At 43.7% G+C, this 19,661-nt stretch overlaps 2 protein-coding genes across 2 annotated transcripts in view; one reads left to right on the top strand and one right to left on the bottom strand.

The window, feature by feature from the left end:
- Positions 1-2,977: 2,977 nt before the first annotated feature.
- On the top strand, positions 2,978-4,995 carry nkx6.2 (NK6 homeobox 2; the record flags this gene model as incomplete). The annotated part of the gene is made up of 3 exons (XM_084321002.1): positions 2,978-3,401; positions 3,791-3,960; positions 4,747-4,995. The coding sequence occupies 3 exons, from the start codon at positions 2,978-2,980 to the stop codon at positions 4,993-4,995; spliced, it is 843 nt and encodes a 280-aa protein (XP_084177128.1).
- Positions 4,996-9,343: 4,348 nt separating this feature from the next.
- The window catches only part of inpp5a (inositol polyphosphate-5-phosphatase A), a 359,903-nt gene continuing 349,585 nt past the window's right edge, over positions 9,344-19,661 (bottom strand). The window contains 3 exon segments of the mRNA XM_084321922.1: positions 9,344-9,535; positions 9,901-9,937; positions 12,231-12,299. Of these exon segments, the coding sequence (XP_084178048.1) occupies positions 9,486-9,535; positions 9,901-9,937; positions 12,231-12,299 (156 nt within the window). The 3' untranslated portion in view covers positions 9,344-9,485.

The following is a 19,661-nucleotide window of genomic DNA, read 5'->3' as shown; positions in this document are numbered from 1 at the left end:
CGTGTAGATCTGAGCCTTGAATCGAATAAATAAATAAATACATACATTGCTTCTTCTTTCCTTTTATTGACCATAACAAGTTTACATTTTTTTAAACAATGGCGTTATTCGGATTACATTTTGTTTCTCATTCTTTAAACAAAATGCCAATAAAGCATTCTAGTAAAGATAAATAAAGTATTTAGGCTATTGTTGTGAGACGTATAATAAAGCTTGTGAATTTTATGATAGGCACAAGTGTAGCCACGGTGACTTTGAAAAGGTCTCATGACACCGTGTTGCTGTCCGGCTGCAGGACCAGACCCACGAGCCACGCCGCTACTTCTGCCTGTCGCTATGTTGTCAAATCCACAGTTGTGTGTGTCGGGGTTAGAATCAGATCAGATTATCTCCCGCTATAAGCCCTTTATTGCAACACATCAATAGACCCCTAGTACTGTTAAAAATCATTTACAATACAATTTACCAACACAAAAAATATATTTTTTTCGTTCGGAATGAATGGCCCTCAAAATATGAACATGATTTTCAGTAAAAAAAAAAAACTTTTTGACCTATAGCCTATAACACTGAAGTACTGAAGTATAGCCTATAACCAATATCAATATAGCTTATCGTCATCATCACAATTGCATTATTAGTATTATTATTTATTTTTCTTACTATTATTTATTAATCATTATTATTCTTAATATTATTATTAGTGATATTAATATATTATTGTTATCATCATTATAGCATATTTATCGTTGTTCTTGTTATTGCTATATTGTCGCCTGGCTACATGGTGAATAAGCTTTGAATTGTATTTAAAAAAAATTATAATAATAATAATAATGTAGACATTATATGTGGTGCATTACAAGCTTATAAGTCAAAACACACCACGCCTTATATCCGTGATTAACTTGAATGAAATCACATTTCAATCATCTTTATCATCAATGGACTAAGTGTAACGAGATTTTAGCCGTCCATCAATTTGCAGGCCTTCACATTTCTAGCCCTATGTCAATTCCTACACATTTTATTAGTTTAATAGGCTCCTAAAAATACGAATGATTCAGTATGTTAAATTGCAGTTAGGAGTTTGCAAAGATCGCCTATTTGGAAGTTTCAATCATGGTTGTGTATGAAATGGAACTTTGTCAGTCTTTCTGTCATTAGCCTCTAAAGAGTCGCTTTAATGATTCTGAAACTCAGGGAAATGAGTGTGGACATTGACAAAATATTATTATTAATATAAGGCATACAAACTATGAGCAAATAGGCCCGAGTCCCGTGGATACAAGCTAAGTGTATTTAGACTATTCTACATCATCATTAATAATAATAATAATAATAATAATAATAATAATAATAATAATAATAATAATAATAATAATAATAATAATAATAATAATAATAATAATAATAATACAAATCCGTGGGCAGGAAACAAACATTAATAAAATATAAACGTGTGTGACATATAGACTGCACAGCAGCATTCACTTAACTCCTTCGCATTATTGCAATCAAAACTGTGAAACATTTCCCCTTGGAAAACCCTTTTAAAATCGACATTCTTTTCTCAGTTATCAAATGGGCAAGGTGCATTTGCTGAGGCCTTTCAAATGCTAACGTGGCCGTATTTCATCCAGTTACAACATTCTCGCCTCTCTCCATAAAATATCACCACGATGACTGGATACAGCACTCAATTTGATGACGTCTGGAGCCACGCGCTTTTCTCCAACTAGGATTTCACCCACAGACATGTCATAACAAAACCATAGAGTAGATTTCTCTCGTAAAAAAACAAAATATTCGTTATGGGCTTATTTATTTAATTGATGTGTTTGAATGATGAAGCGATAGTCTTGCGCCATGACCAGTGGGTTTTTCTTTCACACTCAGAAAGTTTACTTCTGAAGCATGTAGTAGGTGATACATTAGAGAAACCAACGATGAGCTGCTCGAAACTATACTGAGTCTAAAACAGAGGCAAGTGGCAACACATAACGAAATAACAGGACATGCACCAATTCGATAGTCTACTCTATTCCAAAGTATGGCTTGACAACATCAGGATAGCCTATATTTCACAATAGTATAAAATGATCCAATATAAGGATCCAATGTCGATAGATATAAAGAGATATCACCCATATAAAAGTGAGCAAATGTATCGAATTTATAAAAATCTAAAAAATATCTTCAAATCAAAATAAAACAGGATAGTCTACAGTTGCTTGATTGCTTCAGTGAGTATATGTCTACTTTCTTTGAAAAGGCGCAACCTAATCTCCGATCTCCATCAGTTCGCCCCCCAAAAAAACAACGAAACCATCCCTCACTCTCGCTGTGTGCCTGCATCGAGTTTAATATACTTACATTGTCAGCGGTAATGGGTTATAATGTAAATATATCTTTTTGTCAGATCTTGAAACAATGATTTCTACAGTATGAATAAGATCATAATAAGATCTTAATGGAGTGCGTCTTTGTCCACGGGAGGAGTGTCTCCAGTGTCATGTCCTCCAATCAGGGCGCCGTCTCACTCAACGTTATCCAATGGGAGACGCGCGCGTGCAGGTGGCCGCGCACAACCACAGCTCCAGTCAATTTAGCCAGAGAGAAAGAAGCCCCACTCTCTCTCTCATGGTCACCATCAAAACCACTCAAAAAACATCATCAGATCCACAGGCTTCCAAGTGGATTCTCACAGTGGACCCATGCTGCGGCGATCATCTCCCCATTGACTCGACTCCACTTCCCACACGAGAGAGAAGAAGTTCTTCAAGTTCCGAGTTTACAACAACTGGCAGCTGATCCGGGATCCGTTTGAGAGACGATTATAATATACCAGACGTGGTGGAACAACTCTTGCAGCGTCGCCGATCCGCTTTAGCGTCTTTATATTTAATCCTTGTGTGGTTTTTTTTTATCCTTATTTTTTATTTTTTTTATCCGATTTGGTGTTTCATGCTCCCAAATGTTAGCTGTCGGGCAGATGGATGCGAACCGGCAGAGTGCGTTCGTCCTGGGCAGCACGCCGCTGGCCGCTCTGCACAACATGACCGAGATGAAGACGTCGCTGTTCCCCTACACGCTGCAGAGCCCCGCGGGCTTCAAGGCGCACCACCTGGCGAACCTGAACTCGCACCTCCAGCTCGGCACGCCGCATGGAATTAGCGATATCTTGGGGAGACCTATACCGATCACCGCCGCCGGCCAGCTGCTCTCGGGCTTTCCCCGGATAAACGGCTTGGCCGCCGCCACCGCGGGGATGTACTTCAACCCGGCGGCTGTTTCTCGATACCCGAAGCCGCTGACGGAGCTCCCGGGGAGGGCGCCTATATTCTGGCCCGGAGTCATGCAAACTTCCCCCTGGAGGGATCCTCGGATCTCCTGTCCCTGTAAGTCCAAATATAGGTGTCTTGGTTCTTTTTGTGGGCGACTATAATAGCCTGTTATGTGTGATGTTCTGCAGTGTTTTGAAAGACAAGGCTCCTTTGTGAGTGTGCAGATTATTATGTATTGAGTTTCATCATTCTGACTTGCAATACAAAGATTGAATTAATTCGAGTTGTCCAACACACACTGTGCTATCAGTGTGGAACATGTCTGTGATTTTTTTATGGAATAGGCCTATAACCACACAACAGCGTCTGTATTAATGATTTAGCCCGTGGGGCCGGCCAATAAGATTAATAACAGTGCACAGTGTTAAACTGCAATATGATATATATACGTTGCTTCTATATAAGTTTACGTTGCTTATAACACACGTTTTGTCTTCTTTTAGCCCAACATCTAATGCTCGACAAGGATGGAAAGAAGAAACACTCCAGACCAACTTTTTCAGGACAGCAGATCTTTGCACTGGAGAAAACTTTTGAGCAGACTAAATACCTAGCCGGTCCAGAGAGAGCCCGCCTGGCCTACTCCTTAGGAATGACCGAGAGTCAAGTCAAGGTAAGGAGTCCTTGTCGAGTCATCTTTTCACATGTGTGGAAATGCAAAGCACTGTAAAGCATGCCATGATGTGTGTGCCATCAAATATAAAAGCAATATTATCTTTTGTTTGGCTGTATAGCTCTGTACGCTATACATTCACATATAATCATATCTTAGTTGTTACTGTTGATGTTGTTGTTGATGTTGTTGTTGATATTATTATTATTATTTATTATTATTATTATTATTATTATTATTATTATTATTATTATTATTATTATTATTTTATTATTATTATTATTATTATTATATTATTATTAGGCGGCTACTACTACTACAATAACTTATACTACAACAGCAGCAACAACACCACATACGACTACACAGTAAATTTCGCAAAGTAAATTTGACTCAAACTGAGTACATTTGACTCAAACTGAGTACAATTTTACTCAGTTTGAGTCAAATTTACTGTGTACTACTACTACTAATAGGCCTAATACTACTACTACTACTACTACTAATAATAATAATAATAATAATAATAATAATAATAATAATAATAATAATAATAATAATAATAATAATAATAATAATAATAGCCTTATAATAACAATATGTTTTGTTATTATTCGTATAATCGTCGCAATAATAATAATAATAATAAACATTGTGTCTGTGCCATTTTATTCCGCGGGCATTAGGCCACTGCAGCCTCAGCATGAACCCCTTCTTGATCACCGTGCTGCCATCACCTCGAGCATCCTTCATCTTAACTTAACCCACTGCTTGCTCTCCAAACAGGTGTGGTTTCAAAACAGAAGGACCAAATGGCGGAAGAGACACGCGGCGGAAATGGCAACGGCGAAAAAGAAACACGACTCGGAGACGGAGAAGATGAAGGAGAGCTCGGACAACGAGGACGACGACGAATACAACAAACCTCTGGACCCAAATTCTGACGACGAAAAAATCACGAGACTTCTGAAAAAGCACAAGGCGACCAACCTTGCACTGATCAGTCCCTGCAGCAACAGCTCGGACACCTTGTGATGCCACAGGCCAGCCATGGCGAGCAGAGACTCTCACGCACGCACACACACACACTGACACACACAAACACACGCACGCACGCACGCACACACACACACACACACACACACACACACACACACACACACACACACACACACACACACACTCGATGCTTCTAAAGCTAATTTAACCAGGGTATCAACAATTGTCCTAAAGGCGAGAAAGGGGCGCTGGTGGGTGGAATGAATGATTTGTGTTGTAGACTACAGATGGAAATGTAAGTGAGATGTATATATTTTTTACTGAATAAGTTATGTTGTTACACCAATGTAAACAAGACATGGCAAGTCTTTTCATGCAATCCTGACGCGCGTATACCCTCTCAGTCTCAATATCCTGCTTGGTTCTGTTATCGCAGAATAATGTTGCCCTTCCACGTTTTACAATTCTAAATTGATGCAGGTACCACAATGTATAGATGCAAATGTTGTAAATAATAATGTAAAAAGCTTGTTTTAACTACATCAACCCATGCAATTTTCTTTAATCATTCAAGGACTTTATGTTTTACCTCATCAGACAGAAATAGAAAACTGGACCATCGTTTATGTTGAAAAAGAGTATTATTGCTTCCGCCCAGGCTATAGGAAGAAAACAACTTTGTATTATGAATAAATTATTTAACAAGCTTTTGTTTTATTTTGGTTTTGTTTGAATGTAAATATAAATTAAAGGTGAATATATTAATTATCAATAATTGATTTTCAACAAATGGGTATAATTATTTAGCAACAATTTCGGAGGTGATGAAAGTGTCCTGTAGCCAAATTTTAGACAACGTTGCGACTTCAAATGATTCTCATAGCAATACTGGCTAAATACTATGTGGCTGAGGGCGGACACCCTCACTAAAACATCAGAACAGGGATCGTTTTGACTGTTTATGGAACGAGGAGGAGGAACGGATCAAGATCTAAATTTAAGTTGCTCAAAGGGATGCTTTTCCTGTTTCTTTTTTCCTATTAGAAAATAGACAATGGAGCATCTGGCTTTAGTCAATCACCTGTTACTCCTAAGGCCCTATATATAAACGTTCTTTCAGTCTTTCATTTTCCCCCATTAGTTTTACATGTCCCAGTAGGCTAAGTGTTTAATTCGGGCTGAAAACAACAACAATGAACAACAACAACAACAACAACAACCAAATAAAACAAATCTCAGTTTCGTGATGATGGATGTTGAAATATAAAATACACGTTTAAATAAAAGTATGTTGGGGAAATTAAGTGCGCCCCCTGGCATTGCACGTGGGGAATGAGTATGCTATTATGTGTCTACGTCATCACAGTAACAATTTGATTATATGCACTATTTGATTTCGGAAAATCAAATGTCAACAGTGGAAGTTCATAGCAAAATCACTCTATTATGATTTATTTAAAACAATATGAATGTCTAAATGAACATACATTGTCCTACTAAATCATCAAGGAGAAGCCGCCTGTTCTCGGTCCTTGCCCCACAATGGTGGAACGAACCTCCCACCACAGTTAGGAGCCGAAACCCGTCCAATCTTTCGCCGTCGACTAAAGACGCACTTCTTCAACCATTATCTGAAATGAACAAAAATAAAAATAATGTAACCCTAACTAATATATCCTAATATACTAACCTACACTGTAGCACTCAACACTTGATGGACATTGTTACTCAGCTGATAGAGTTGTGCCCTTCCTGATGACTTGTCGTACAGAACTTGTAAGTCGCTTTGGATAAAAGCGTCAGCTAAATGACTAAATGTGAAATGTAAATGGCTCTATGTGTATGACATTGATAGTAGGATAATAATAATAATAATAATAATAATAATAACTTGATATATACCTAAACATTATGTTAAATGCACGTTAGTAGCCATGCTTTAAACATTATGTTAAAATGCACGTTATATAGCCATGCTTTAAACAAGAATGAGCAAATACTGTGCTAATGTGACTGCAGTATAAGAACGCGTTTAGGTGCAGAACTCTCACTGAGTCAGGCCTTATGGTGGTATATTGGTATATTGCAGGCCTGGTTCTTATCATGTGAACCAACCTATTACTTTTAGGGCTGGTTACTTGAAATTGCTTCTCGTAATATATATATATATATTTTTGGTTGCAGAAAACCTTTACCTCTACAAAAAAACGGTGCAATTTACGAGGCAAAATATAGCTCAATGCAGCACAAGTTGCCCACTTTGAGAAGTTGCTCGATGTCGCCATTATGCCATTAGCAACAGGCTTATGACTATATGGTCAAACTGATCCATTTTAGACCAAATACACCCATTACATTATAATGTAATAACCTTTTAGATTAAAAAAAAAAAGTAACAGTGCTTTTTATTCGTTTGTTGAATTTCTGCTAATGATGATATCCGGTTGCAAATGTAACAGGAGGCTGCCATATGCTACTATACATAACCATCAACTATAGACCTCGCCTACTTAAGATGATCATTTAATTAAATACGACAGCAACTACGACATAGGAATAATATCAATATGACAGCAGATAGGCCTAAGACATAGGACTAATACATATATATTATAATAAATGACTAATAGCCTTTATTACGGCAGGCTATTGGGGTGGCCTATCGTGCCACCGTATTGTGTGTGGTGGTGGTATAGCCTAATATAAGGCGTAATGATGACAGACAACAATTGAGTTCTAATGGTTTTATTGCTTGAGCACTGCATAACCAAGACGGGGGGCCATGCGGTCCAATGGCTAGAATAGAATCTCTCTCTGCTAGGAGTGAAGGAAACTGCGGCTTCTCCTCATCATCACATGACCAGCGGGAGGGGAAAAACAAGCAGTTTTTTTTTTTGCCTATGAACCAAATCACAGTCAAGACAACATAAATTCTGCGACAGGCACAAAATCATTTCCACTTGCAGTGATTTAGATGGAAAAATCAAAAAAGATCAATCTAACGGCTTCACACAGTCTGTGAACTTTGTAGTGTAGTAAATTAAATCAATAAAATAAACGGCGTTTCATCAACAGCTTCTCTAATGGCCGTTTAATGCTCTGACGAGCGACGAGGGCAAACTATTTGCAACGTCGCATGAAGGCTGTTGAAGGCTATACATACAGAATTAAAAAGCAATTGTTCCTAGTCTTCTCGCATTTAGCGTTCTCTTTTTACAATTTATAAACCAAGACCTTTTATCTGATGGACTTACGTATTTTGTTCACTCTTACACACTTCATTCCTGTGTACAATAGGCTACTTGGCACCATAATGCAGTAACAAAAATAGACAAAAAAAAGTTTACATTTTAAAGGATACCCACGCCTATCTAAAATATCACATTCAGAACCATAATATTATTACGTAGAAATAAGTTAGAGTAAGAATATAATAATGAAATAATGTGAGACTGCTATATATGAAACAATATCTTATACTTGCATGGTCTATGGCACTGCTTAAAACATTCTTGGATAGGCTATAAATCACATTGGCTGAAAAGTAATTTTTTTCTTTCTTAATGACTAGATTCAAAGGTCACTGTGGCTGCAGAGCACCCAGGTCATTCTTTTTTTCCTCTCTCCATATATACTTCAGCATAACAATTTTGATAAGAATTATAAGTTATCTCTTTAAAAAGTACAGTATATAAAATGAGTCAACTGATGTGTCAGGCATGGCAGTGTGTTATGCACACAACATCAAAAACAACAACAATTCAAAACCAACCCAAAAGGAAAAAGAAAAGAAAAAAAGAAGAGAAAAACAAAAACAAAATAAAATTGTTGAAATTAACCGAAAATATCGTCTATCTATTCTAACGAAAGGACCACAGTCTGGTCAGAAAAGAGAACGACACTAAAACCATCAACAACTATGTTATACTGTCCAATGTACAAATAAACCTAACAATATAGATATACAGCTTTTTTTTCATTGCACTGTTTCTTTGAAAACATCTTAACATACTGTTTGGAGAGAGAGAGAGTAGCGTCTACACGTAGAGGCATACCTAAAAATGGCAAACATGATCGTCTAAAACAATGTAGTATAGGACTCGATTTCGATTAGAGTTTTGGCAACGAGGCTGTGGCGGTGGAATAGAGTGTCCGTCCTTCTTTTCTTGGGGGGAATGGGGTGCATGGCGACGGGTGGGTCATGGGGTCGGAGCACGGAGCCCTGGGTCTCAGGTGTCTTTTACAGTCTGGATTCTGAAGAAGTGTTTTGTGGAGAAAATCAACTGTTCTGTGTGGGTGTTTGAGGTGTCAGGACGACAGCTACTGGTCACACAAGTTTGGGTATAGGTTCTTCTCTGTGTGTGTGTGTGTGTGTGTGTGTGTGTGTGTGTGTGTGTGTGTGTGTGTGTGTGTGTGTATAATGTGTGTGTGTGTGTGTGTGTGTATAATGTGTGTGTGTGTGTGTGTGTGTGTGTGTGTATAATGTGTGCGTGTGTATTGGTGTCCTGTTTATCTCTCCTGTGTTCTCACAGAGGCGCTTCACGGAATATCTTCTCCCCCCTTTGGCACCACTTCCCTGGCAAGATAAAATAAATTAAGGGTTACATCCATTATATACATTTGGGGGGTGGTATGTTCTGAAATTTATGATTTTATCTTAAAAATTACAGATGATCCTACCCTCAGATGTGTGACCTATTTTATAAGCAAAAAGTCTTAAGATGGCTAATAACTTTGTAATGAGTTTTTACTTGCATGCCAGCAATAATTCGGTAAAAGGAGTCACATTTTGTGCCAAATGGTGGATGCATCATGCCATAAGAGGCAAATCAAAGCAAAAATCATGGTAGCAATGGTAATTAATTATAATAAAAATAAATTAATATTTACCACGACATCACTGCACGACACAACACTTGTGCTTATTTGCATTAGGTTTACCTGCCCCTGCTGTTATTCGGAAGGACAGGAAGACAGGCTGCCAAGGGGACAAGAGAGAAACCACAGCGTTAGCAACACGTCGCTCTCTCTCAGGCTGGGGCACCCGTGGAGGAGCAAATACAAGTTTAAGGCCCAAGTAATATTCTTTAACTCGCAAACTCGCATGCACACACACACACACACACACACACACACACACACACACACACACACACACACACACACACACACACACACACACACACACACACACACACACACACACACACACACACACACACACACACACACACACACACACACACACACACACACACACACACACACACACACACACACACACAATCTTCTAGAGCACCTATGACACACAGGTTAAACTCACATACCAGGGCGAGCATTTCTTCCCTTGCGTGCTAACTACATTGGACATTTTTTAAACATAGCCAACTGTGATTTTAGCAGCAATGTGAGGTTTGGAGCCCGGGGCCGCCACAGTCTCTCAGTGTGTCCGGGGTCACCTCGCAGACACACACTACCGACCATGCCACACTATGTAATGATGAAAGACCTGCAGACCTCTGGCCCCCCGGCACAGCCTTAAGGCGCCTCTCATTCAGCCCCAAGACCCTCCGTCTGACACCAGCCAGACTGGATGGACCATGCTAAACACCCTCAATACAGTCAATATGACAACACACACACCCGCTCAGTGCGCAGGTCTAACCCTGAGGCCACGCGATTGGTAGTTTTATTCAATTAGGCTTATCGCTGCCGTTGGGGTGAAAAACCTAATTTCTCAACTTTTCTTCAGGATAATCAAGAAAAACAACCGTCTCTTTATATTGACATCTGTGTGTTTCCTAAATGATACGTTGGAACTTTTGAATGTGTTTCACGGTCCTGAAGGAACTGGCTCACACCGTAGAGAATCATTCAATTCAAATCATTACGATTGGAGTTCCGAGGTTCTTGCCTCACCGCTGCTGTGCACTCTCTTTTGACTTTGTAAATAATCAAAAGGCACTTTATGTTAACACTATGATCGCCGCGGACGAGTTTTCACGTCATTCCGAGCCATGCTCATTCTGCCGAAGACGCCGTAACTCGTCTTTGATGTCAATATTTCAAAAATCTGTCATCGAAATCATATTTCCTTTCCGGAGCCCTGAGACACACTGCTGATCTCCTCTCAACTCTCTAGCGGTTCAAGAGCGCCATCTGGTGGCCGATCGGCATATTAATCGGATATTAACCTTTGAACCGGTAGTGCTCATCCATATGTGGTCCGGCCACTCGCTATAGCTCCCGCGACTCCATCTTGAAACACTGGATAATAGATCGCTCGCCCTAACTCAATAAACAACGTTATTTGGACATATATACTATTATACAACCTGGAAATGGATCGGGCATTTCTACATCCCATAATAGAAAAAAATCTGTTCCACGCTCATCTGCCAGCGGCGCGAGGAAGCCACGGTAAGATTCAGCGTTATTTTCTCAACGTCTTCTATACTAACTGATCTGATGAACATATGACCCACTCTGGATGAATCATCTAACGCTGCCCACGGAATTATAAACGATCCCCCGCCCATCCGGTCATCATCAGATGCTGCGTAGAAACTTCTAGAACCACGTCCAGTTGAAACTTTTTATCTCGCACAGATTCCTACCAAACTGTATTTGATCATCAATATAATGCATTTAGGGCTATAAATCACGTTCTGAAGAAAGCTGCAGAAAACGATAAAAACATACTTATACTTTAGACCATATTTTAGTATGAATATGTGAATGAAAAAGTTTAACGTTGCTACACCCTGAACAATACATATAGGACATTGAATGGGCCATAATAATGGCAATTTAGCAATAGAATTTAAAAAGTTATAGCCCTGCAAAGAAGGGGAACTTCTCCATAGACAAATAGAGCTGGCGAGGGATGGTAAATTATGAATTTAACCCATGGCGATTAAAGTGTTAATATGAATAACATATATTACATGCAATTCACCATATTCACACAGCAGCCATTTGCTATTATTTCATGCTCAGGTTGAGATTCCCTTCCACCCTGTTCCCACGAGGTGAGCGGATCCCAACCCGACCATGACGTAAGAGCAAAATGGCCGTTGTGTGAATATGGTCAACTGTGTCAAGTTTAAATATTTCGCTCAGCTTTTCATATAAGCCTTTCAGGTGCACGTTTTTTTGGTTATCGAAATGCTCACAAGTGTTGCATGACATTAGGTAATATTCACATAAATACACCTCACATTAACAGACACAGTAATAGTGAAGAAGTGGGCTGAAGCCGCAGGTCTTACCTTGTGGTCACCCATGCAGACATTGGGCCCTATGTTATCATAGACTATAGACTTCTCCTCGTTTTCAGGCTGTGGAGAGACAAAATGAGAACGTCAATGCAAAACCATGTATCAAAGCCTAATTACATCCTAACATTAGTATGAGATAATGTGCTATGCCCTGTGGTTATTGGCAGTGTTGGACATTACAATGTGACATTATTACCCCCCCCCCCCCCTGTAATAGTCATTTAAGGCATTCCTGTTCCAATTTCAGTAAATCACATTACGGTTACTGATCTAACAAACAGGTTGATACATACTCTATCGTCTGTATATTATGGATTAAAATAAATATTGTGATAATTCTCTCTTTATAGGCATGACAGGCCTATCGGGGGGGGGGGGGGGGATCCCATTTGCCCGTCGTTGTTTTCATCATAGATTTATTATAAGAAGGAGGTTTTCATCCCCCTGCCTGGTTCCTGTTTGCTGCACGCTGCTGAAGGTTTAAGTGCTGGTTGAGAGGAGGAGAGGAGATGCTGTTAGGACACTACTGACTGAGAGGAGGAGACGAGAGACACTGTTAGGACACTACTGACTGAGAGGAGATACGCTGTTAGGACACTACTGACTGAGAGGAGAGACGCTGTTAGGACACTACTGACTGAGAGGAGAGACACTGATAGGACACTACTGACTGAGAGGAGAGACACTGTTAGGACACTACTGACTGAGAGGAAAGACGCTGTTAGGACACTACTGACTGAGAGGAGAGACTCTGTTAGGACACTACTGACTGAGAGGAGAGACGCTGTTAGGACACTACTGACTGAGAGGAGAGACGCTGTTAGGACACTACTGACTGAGAGGAGAGACACTGTTAGGACACTACTGACTGAGAGGAGAGACGCTGTTAGGACACTACTGACTGAGAGGAGGAGAGGAGACACTGTTAGGACACTACTGACTGAGAGGAGAGACGCTGTTAGGACACTACTGACTGACTGAGAGGAGAGACGCTGTTAGGACACTGACTGACTGAGAGGAGATACGCTGTTAGGACACTACTGACTGAGAGGAGACACGCTGTTAGGACACTACTGACTGAGAGGAGAGACACTGTTAGGACACTACTGACTGAGAGGAGAGACACTGTTAGGACACTACTGACTGAGAGGAGAGACACTGTTAGGACACTACTGACTGAGAGGAGAGACACTGTTAGGACACTACTGACAGAGAGGAGAGACGCTGTTAGGACACTACTGACTGAGAGGAGAGACGCTGTTAGGACACTACTGACTGAGAGGAGAGACACTGTTAGGACACTACTGACTGAGAGGAGAGACACTGGTAGGACACTACTGACTGAGAGGAGAGACACTGTTAGGACACTACTGACTGAGAGGAGAGACACTGTTAGGACACTACTGACTGAGAGGAGAGACGCTGTTAGGACACTACTGACTGAGAGGAGAGACGCTGTTAGGACACTACTGACTGAGAGGAGAGACGCTGTTAGGACACTACTGACTGAGAGGAGAGACACTGTTAGGACACTACTGACTGAGAGGAGAGACACTGTTAGGACACTGACTGACTGAGAGGAGAGACGCTGTTAGGACACTACTGACTGAGAGGAGAGACGCTGTTAGGACACTACTGACTGAGAGGAGGAGAGGAGACACTGTTAGGACACTACTGACTGAGAGGAGAGACACTGTTAGGACACTACTGACTGAGAGGAGAGGAGAGACACTGTTAGGACACTACTGACTGAGAGGAGAGACGCTGTTAGGACACTACTGACTGAGAGGAGAGACACTGTTAGGACACTACTGACTGAGAGGAGAGACGCTGTTAGGACACTACTGACTGAGAGGAGAGACACTGTTAGGACACTACTGACTGAGAGGAGAGGGGAGACGTTGTTAGGACACTACTGACTGAGAGGAGAGACACTGTTAGGACACTACTGACAGAGAGGAGAGACGCTGTTAGGACACTGACTGACTGAGAGGAGACACTGTTAGGACACTACTGACAGAGAGGAGAGACGCTGTTAGGACACTGACTGACTGAGAGGAGAGACGCTGTTAGGACACTACTGACTGAGAGGAGAGACACTGTTAGGACACTACTGACTGAGAGGAGAGACACTGTTAGGACACTACTGACTGAGAGGAGAGACACTGTTAGGACACTACTGACTGAGAGGAGAGGAGAGACGCTGTTAGGACACTACTGACTGAGAGGAGAGACGCTGTTAGGACACTACTGACTGAGAGGAGAGACACTGTTAGGACACTACTGACTGAGAGGAGAGACGCTGTTAGGACACTACTGACTGAGAGGAGAGACGCTGTTAGGACACTACTGACTGAGAGGAGATACGCTGTTAGGACACTACTGACTGAGAGGAGAGACGCTGTTAGGACACTACTGACTGAGAGGAGAGACACTGATAGGACACTACTGACTGAGAGGAGAGACACTGTTAGGACACTACTGACTGAGAGGAAAGACGCTTGTTGTGAAGGGCCAGATTAAACCGAATATATATATTTATTTATATATATATATTTAATTGTATTTGTATATTCTCTAATTCCCTGATATCCCTTGTATATTCCTTGTACAATATGCATTGAATATCCATTCTAGCCTACTGAACATCCCATAATAGTCTCCATTCTACTATTGGTCGAGACCTTGGTGCCAGGCTGCCATACCCCTCAGACCCAGTTCAAACGTACCGCTCCACATGTACGAACAAGTCCTAGTTCCGCGTAAGAATCTGGCTACCGCACCACTAATGGGACTATTTGTTCATAGTGCGTATATATACTGCGCTACTAAAGTAGGACTTTCTTTTCAGTCCAGTTTCTTACCCTCCAATAGAGTCACAGACGTAAAGCCTCCCCGCGACGCCACGTGTGGGAGTAAGGCCAAGTTCGCCTACCATCGGTATTGAGACATCGTGTATATTAATATTTGAATAGTCATATTTGGCACTATATCGTCAAGTTGGACGTAGTATATTAAGCTAATAATAGTCTGTTAATATATAGTGCTTCGTGCGGTGAGAATACTACCGTAGTCAGTACCCCATCGTTTCGGGCAGAGAACTGGCTGCTTACCCAGGGTGGTTGACCCTACGTGAAGCTGCACCCGAGGAGCCCCAGAGCCGACGAGCGAGTGGACCTGTATACCGGATTATTCTACCGACGACAGCCCGCCTTCCCAGGCACGGATTATGCTTTGTATACTTTGATTATTCCATGGATAAAGACCCCCGACACTGCCGTGTGTTGGAACCCCCCCCCCTGGAGAGGACGCAAGGTGAGGAGACGCTCTGCAAGACGAGGTCGCTTCACGTCTCTCCCCCGTGGACCGGAGAGAGCCGGCCCACAAAGAGTCCACCTGCTTTCATCTGTGGTCCAAGGATCGCCGGCGCATTGAACGGCACTACAGTGGGTTCACCTGGGATACCCTTGGCCGGACGAGGCAGCCGGATTCTACCCCCCCCCCCCCCCTCCTACTCCTGTCGGCTTACAAGCGACCGGATTAACCCCCTCTAGTGTATCTAGTATATAATCATTAAAGTATCATTGCTGTTATTCCTTAACTATTCCAGGTCGTATATTTACCACCTGCGCCTTCAGAGATTGGACATTCTCTATTGATATACCGACGAATACTCTTTGCCATAAAAGTGCATACTATTTCAATTCATAAATGTAATTAAGTGATTAAGTGCTTGTTCTACACACCATCGCTGTGTAGAAATAAAGACCTGTTTCGACTTCGTACATTTGTGTTGGATCCGTTTCATCTACGTGAGAGTGTTTATGATAATATATTTATGCCGTGTACTGGGTGGCCGAATATTAAGTACAAAGGTAGTGGTAGTAAGTATCATATCTAGTAATACAGTCAGGGAATTGTACCCCTCAGTTACAATTGGTCCTTCGAGCCGGATGGTAATTAGTGTAATATTAATATAGTGTTATTAATATTGAAATGGCCTATGATGAACACTCCACGAAACGATCCTCCTAACCAACGCCCGCAGCGCGAACGACGGCTCCCTCAGTACTTAGAGGCTTACGCTGTCAGTCAACAACCTAGTCTTCTACTAACAGTAAACGCGGTAAAACTAGAAAGTAAAAGTATGTCTAACCCCAACGCCCAGACTACCCCGACCATAGAGGCCCCTACGGGCTCTAATGTAACTGACCAAGTTCACGGTGGGGACCAGTGGGAACCAGACATGACTTCACACCCCGCCAGTACTGAAGAAGTAGTCCCCGATGAGTCCCGGGAGGAATACAACGCTACCGAGAGAGAACTCGGCACGGAAGAAGACGGGGAGAGCACCGTGGAGATAGAACTCCAAGGCTCCGCAAGGAGTACCCCGAGGGAAGGCTCCCCTATACAACCGCCTTCTCCCAGCGAGGCAGAGAGGACCCTACAGCAGGCCTTCCTCATCAGCCTGAACGCCGCTGCTGAACGCGACCGACTGCAGATCCAGCAGCGAAGCGAACACGAGCAGATACGTCTAGAAATAAGACGCATTCAGATGGAAGAGAATGTGGCCCGAGAACGAGCCGGTGCTCAACGGGACGCAGCGCGCGACAGACAGCAGTCGCAACTAATAGATCAGCTGATCAGACGGACAACACCCTCTCCCTCCGCCAGAGGCTCCAGGAACTCGTCTAGACACACCTCCAGGGCGGCATCCCCTAGCCGAGTAAACAACCCTGAACTTGACCAACAGACAAGGTCTATACCCCCCACAGACCACCTCCCCCCACCGGTCCAAGCGAGACCTAGCAACCGGGAAGGAGCAGCATATCCTGTGGAGAGGCTAAACCAGAGACTACAAGCACTGGATGACCTAACTGAAGACGAAGAGGAAGAGGAGGAGAACCACGCCCGAAGACAGCACAGTACTCTACCGGACCAGGAGGCCCGGTACAGCCCAGGCTATACTCCCGCGGAGCTGCGCTACAGACCCCCGACTCTATACCCGGGTGAGCACGACGCACGACCCGCACCGAGGAACAGCACCTGTACAAGCGGGCCATGGTACACTGCCGGTACCAGCCCATACCAAGGAGCGGGAGGAGACTCGCCTAGGAGGCCTCTCCCCCAACGCTCGCCGATGTATCCACAGTCAGCGTCATACATTGGCACGCCTATGGTACCCGACTTCACCCAAGAGAACCGGGCCCAGTATACAGAACTCCGCATGTGTCTGGAGACCATGTTGGTGGATGTATTGGATGAACGCCACAAATACGCCATCCTACTGAAGCACTTAAAGGTACCCCGCGCACATAATATAGCGCTCGCCTACGCGACTTCCACCACCCCATACACAGCAGCGCTGGTAGCATTGGACCAGAGGTATGGGCGCATATGGGATTACGTGATCCAGGAGATCCGACACATCGACCGCTTACCCCCAGCAATAGACAATCGAGCACTGGACGACCTGTCCATCAGAGTGCAGTCCCTGGTAGGGATGTTGGGAGCGCAAAGAGAGAAGGGGAGGCATGAACTTTACGCCAACTCAAATGTGGAAAGGATCCTGGAGAAGCTGCCGCCCGCTCGTCAGGAGCGCTTTAGGCGGCAGAGGGACCACAGAGACCCGAATGGCCCCGAACCGAACCTCCTCGATCTAGCAGACTTCCTGGCGAGAGAAGTCAGCAGCCTACGGCTAGATACATTCGGACGGAGCACCCCTGGCTCCAGAGAAGGAACCAGACGACTAAATGATGGAAGAAGATCGGTGACTGTGATGCACCAATCGGAGTCAGTACCGAGCAGCAGGAGCCACAGTACCCCCTCCAGAACGGAGAAGTGGAAGATAGTGTGCCCCTACTGTGAGAAAGAACACTGGCTAGCGCAATGCGACTCCTTCCCCAAGCTGAACGCGGAGGAAGCAGGTCAATGGATAAAGTCCAACAAGCGCTGTTTTCGCTGTGCGCGCTCACACATGGCAGCCGAATGCCGCTTAAAGAAAAGGTGCACCAAGTGCGATGGAGCCCATCTGGACATACTTCACGACAGTAACAGACGGCGCCCTTCACCTGCACCATCCAGCCGCAAAGCGAGCGTCATGTACATCGATCCCGCCAGCAGCAGTGGAGCCCGAGTACTCCTAAAAGTAGTGCGTGTGACACTAAGCTACCAGAATAAAGTCCTGGACACTTACGCCGTCCTCGATGACGGGTCAGAGAAGACCCTGCTGCTCGCCTCCGCTGCGGCCCAGCTAGGGCTGCGGGGAAGCGAAACCCAAATGACAATTCGGACAATAAGACGAGATTTGAAGACGATAAAGGGCGAGAATGTCTCATTCTCTATCGCAGCAAGCGGCCAGCCTGAGCGACGGTACCAGATTGCAGACGCTTTCACCAGCCAAGAAATAGGACTGTCGCGGTACACATACCCCGTCGCCAAGCTGATGGAGAAATATGCACATCTGCGCAAGTTACCGATCCCGCTCATAGACAATGCTATGCCGACCCTGTTGATAGGCTCCGACCATGCAGACCTCATTGTCCCGATAGACCGGGTTCATACCGGACCCCGAGGCTGTCCTGCAGCAGTCGAGACCCGTTTGGGATGGACTCTCCAAGGCCCGCTCGCCAAATCTCTCAACCGAAGTACAGCCACTAGATGTCTCCACTCCCGAGTCACAGAGGGAGAAACCGCACTCCTGCAACACGTAGAGCGGCTATGGACCTTGGAACAAATGCCCTTTAAGAACGGAAAGAAAGACATTCGCTCTAAAGATGACATTTACGCAATTCACCTCCTCGAGACAGGGACCAAGAGAGTCCCGGTCAACGGCGTGTTGAGATACGCCACGCCACTCCTGCGGCGAGAAGGAATGCCTACTTTCCACGCCAAGACAGACGCCACAGAACGGTACCTGCTGAACACGGAGCGGCGCTTAGCCAAGAACCCCGCCCAAGAGAGTGTATACCGCGCTGAGATTGAGAAGCTCATCACAGCGGGACACGTCACAAAGATGGACATTAAAGAGGCTGACCAGACCACTGAATCGTGGTACGTGCCCCACCACAAGGTCCATCACAACGGTAAAGACCGCATAGTATTTAACTGCAGCTACCAGATCGGATCCCAAAATCTAAATAAAGAGTTACTGCCCGGTCCCACACTCGGCCCCTCCCTACTCGGCGTTCTACTCCGCTTCCGCCAGGAAAAGGTGGCCATCAGCGGGGACATTAAAGGAATGTTCCTGCAGGTGAGATTAGTAGAGGCGGACAAGCCCCTGTTACGGTTCCTATGGAGAGAGAAGCCAGGAGATGAGCACCCAGCCATCTACCAATGGGAAGTCCTCCCCTTCGGAACGACGTGCAGCCCCTGCTGTGCGACATTTGCACTACAGAAACATGTAGCAGAGGACCCAGCAGC

This window comes from Notolepis coatsorum (genome assembly GCF_963971535.1).
Source record: "Notolepis coatsorum genome assembly, chromosome: 9".
NCBI lineage: Eukaryota > Metazoa > Chordata > Actinopteri > Aulopiformes > Paralepididae > Notolepis > Notolepis coatsorum.
Note: the sequence above shows the minus strand (reverse complement) of the source record. Positions and strands in the feature narration are given on the sequence as shown.